The sequence below is a fragment of the Bidens hawaiensis genome, unplaced genomic scaffold (genome assembly GCF_021521415.1).
Source record: "Bidens hawaiensis isolate Kalapana, Puna unplaced genomic scaffold, B.hawaiensis_p1.1 tig00004748_1, whole genome shotgun sequence".
Classification (NCBI taxonomy): domain Eukaryota; kingdom Viridiplantae; phylum Streptophyta; class Magnoliopsida; order Asterales; family Asteraceae; genus Bidens; species Bidens hawaiensis.
In genome coordinates, this window is record NW_027491294.1 from 59,704 (window position 1) to 61,991 (window position 2,288).

At 35.0% G+C, this 2,288-nt stretch overlaps 1 protein-coding gene across 1 annotated transcript; it reads right to left on the minus strand.

Moving 5' to 3' along the window:
• Positions 1 to 266: 266 nt before the first annotated feature.
• On the minus strand, positions 267 to 1,490 carry LOC143627877 (dual specificity phosphatase Cdc25-like). Its single transcript, XM_077097589.1, has 3 exons — positions 1,330 to 1,490; positions 1,107 to 1,251; positions 267 to 633 (listed from the first exon to the last, which is right to left on the minus strand). The coding sequence occupies exons 1-3, from the start codon at positions 1,467 to 1,469 to the stop codon at positions 466 to 468; spliced, it is 453 nt and encodes a 150-aa protein (XP_076953704.1). The 5' UTR covers positions 1,470 to 1,490; the 3' UTR covers positions 267 to 465.
• Between the last annotated feature and the right edge of the window lie 798 nt (positions 1,491 to 2,288).

Here is a 2,288-nt window from a genome sequence, read left to right on the forward strand (position 1 = left end):
ACCTCGTTCAACTATTTTTATTAATAAACGAGAACGAAATACTAACTAAAACGAAAATTATTTTTGAAAATGGGTTGCATTCAAAATGGAGTACTGTGACGAAACCTAATTAATACTTCTTTTAAAATCACCCACTTTGACCCAAACACGTTATCACCCAAACATATCCGTGACTCGTTACCTGATGCGACTGTTTTGGCAGGCATAGTTGTAAACTTGTAATCCTAAAGTATCATCTAGACATTTTCGGACAAAGGATCTCAATATCATACAAAACACGAGGATAAGAACATATAATGACTTCCAAACCACTGACATTCGTATCCACCGTAATGGAATCATAATCGTTTAACATGTAGGATTATACAGGTAGAATGTAGTCAAGTAACCAACCTGACACAATTTCTTACATTTTATCAAATGACGTATAACAAAACACGCATATATGCTACCAAGCCTCCGAATTTAGCATCCACCTTTGCAGGTCGGCCCACTGCAACGACACACGGGTTTACCAGACGCTTCCCAACCATTATAACCACGTTCCAGCACCATTATGCTCTTAATCCCTGCATCATTCTTCCCTTCTGCAAGATAGTCTGCAAATCTGCGTGCACATTTCGGCCCACGAACCTGAAACATAACTTAACCATAAATTTTTAACGTTTAACAAATAGCACGCTTAAATTTGGTTTTAATTATAGCCATGTTTGAATGCCATTTATGCAGATAAACAGAGAAGCTAATATATTTGATCAAGTGCTCGGATCTTTAAACATAATTTAAGGCGTGAAATCATCCAATCGCTTAATTAGTCTGTAATGCAATGCAACATCATACTTAATCTGCAAGATTGGATGCTTGCATGTAATCAAAAGATCTACCACAATCAATTTTTTAACAATCTAAACCACATTACAAAACAATCAGCAATCAATTTCTCTACATTTCACTAAAAATTGCAATTTCTAGGGTTTAATCACCACAATATTGTCTAACTTACTATGTGTAATAATCATAAGCTAAAAAAAATGCTAGAAACCCTAAATTAAATTACTGTATCAACAAATAGGAAGTAAAATTGAAACAGTAAATCATTAACACACCTGACTGAGTGCACAGTGAAAAACTAAGGTATCTTTGCCTTTAGCTTTAGCGGTTTGAACGAGATTAGGGATCCGGTCCTGAAACGAATCGCTGGCGAAGTGAAGCGAACCGGCGATATGACCGTCGTGACTCCGCTCATCGTCTCTGTAATTAAGTTTGACCGATTATCGATTAATATGATCGGTGAATCTGGAATAATAATAATAATAATAAAGAAGTTACCTGACGTCAACGATGGCTACAGTAGGGCGTTCTTTGAGGGAGAGAAGCTCAGATCCAGTGATATATGATATGCTTTTCGCCATCGTTGCCGGAGTAATTGGAGCGATGACTGACTTTTTGAGCTTTGTGGTGGTAAACATAAAGGGGGTGAAAGAATCTGATTCTAACCCGGACCCGAATCAGAGAATACCTAAAAAACCTGATTAACTCGAACCTTAAATGGGTCGGTTACCATGTCATGTTTTCTCATAAGAAAACCCGAAACATGAAAATAACCCGAACATTATTGTATTTTTTATTTAATGGATGTATTTTGGTTTTGAGTCTTTGGAATATGAAATATTATGTGAATAAAACTGAATAACCCGAACTTAACCAACCGGAAGATAATGAGTCATTTTGGGTGTAGTGGCTTATATATGTTTTAATGTCTTATATTGAATCATAACAGGTAACATGAGGGAGCGGAGGCTAGTATTGGGTTATAATTGGTTCTAATGTGCTAATTGATTACATGTTTATTTACCTAAATTTCAATTCAAGCGTTAACTACGAAATTTATATTTACATATGTATTTTATAGTTACAAATGTTGAATGAAAGAGCAACGAGGATCCAACGAGAAAGAGAAATGTATAGAGAGGAAGGCTATACTTGGGAGGCTTGAAGCAATGGTGTTACAAAAAAATGCCACAAAACTTACTATCGAATTAAGCAACGACTTTAATTTGTATACACTGTAATTTAGATTATATGTTTTATGTTGATAAATAAAATTATTAAAGTTTCATTTGTTTACCACTGTTCTCTATTTTTGTTTGTTAAAGTTGTGGTTATGTCAATCTGGCACTAATGTGTGAGATCAACACCAACAAGGGTCGAAATGTGATTTAACGTGTCATACTTTTTTCATATTGTATTGTGTTTATAGCAGGTCTTTATGGATCACATTTCATTAT

Bases quoted from the DNA above. Each gene is read 5' to 3' on its own strand.
- LOC143627877 (XM_077097589.1), bottom strand. From the start codon at position 1,469: ATGTTTACCACCACAAAGCTCAAAAAGTCAGTCATCGCTCCAATTACT. The intron at 1,252-1,329 runs GTAACTTCTTTA...ACTTAATTACAG, and splicing joins GTAGCCATCGTTGACGTCAG to AGACGATGAGCGGAGTCACG. The intron at 634-1,106 runs GTGTGTTAATGA...GTTATGTTTCAG, and splicing joins TTCACTGTGCACTCAGTCAG to GTTCGTGGGCCGAAATGTGC.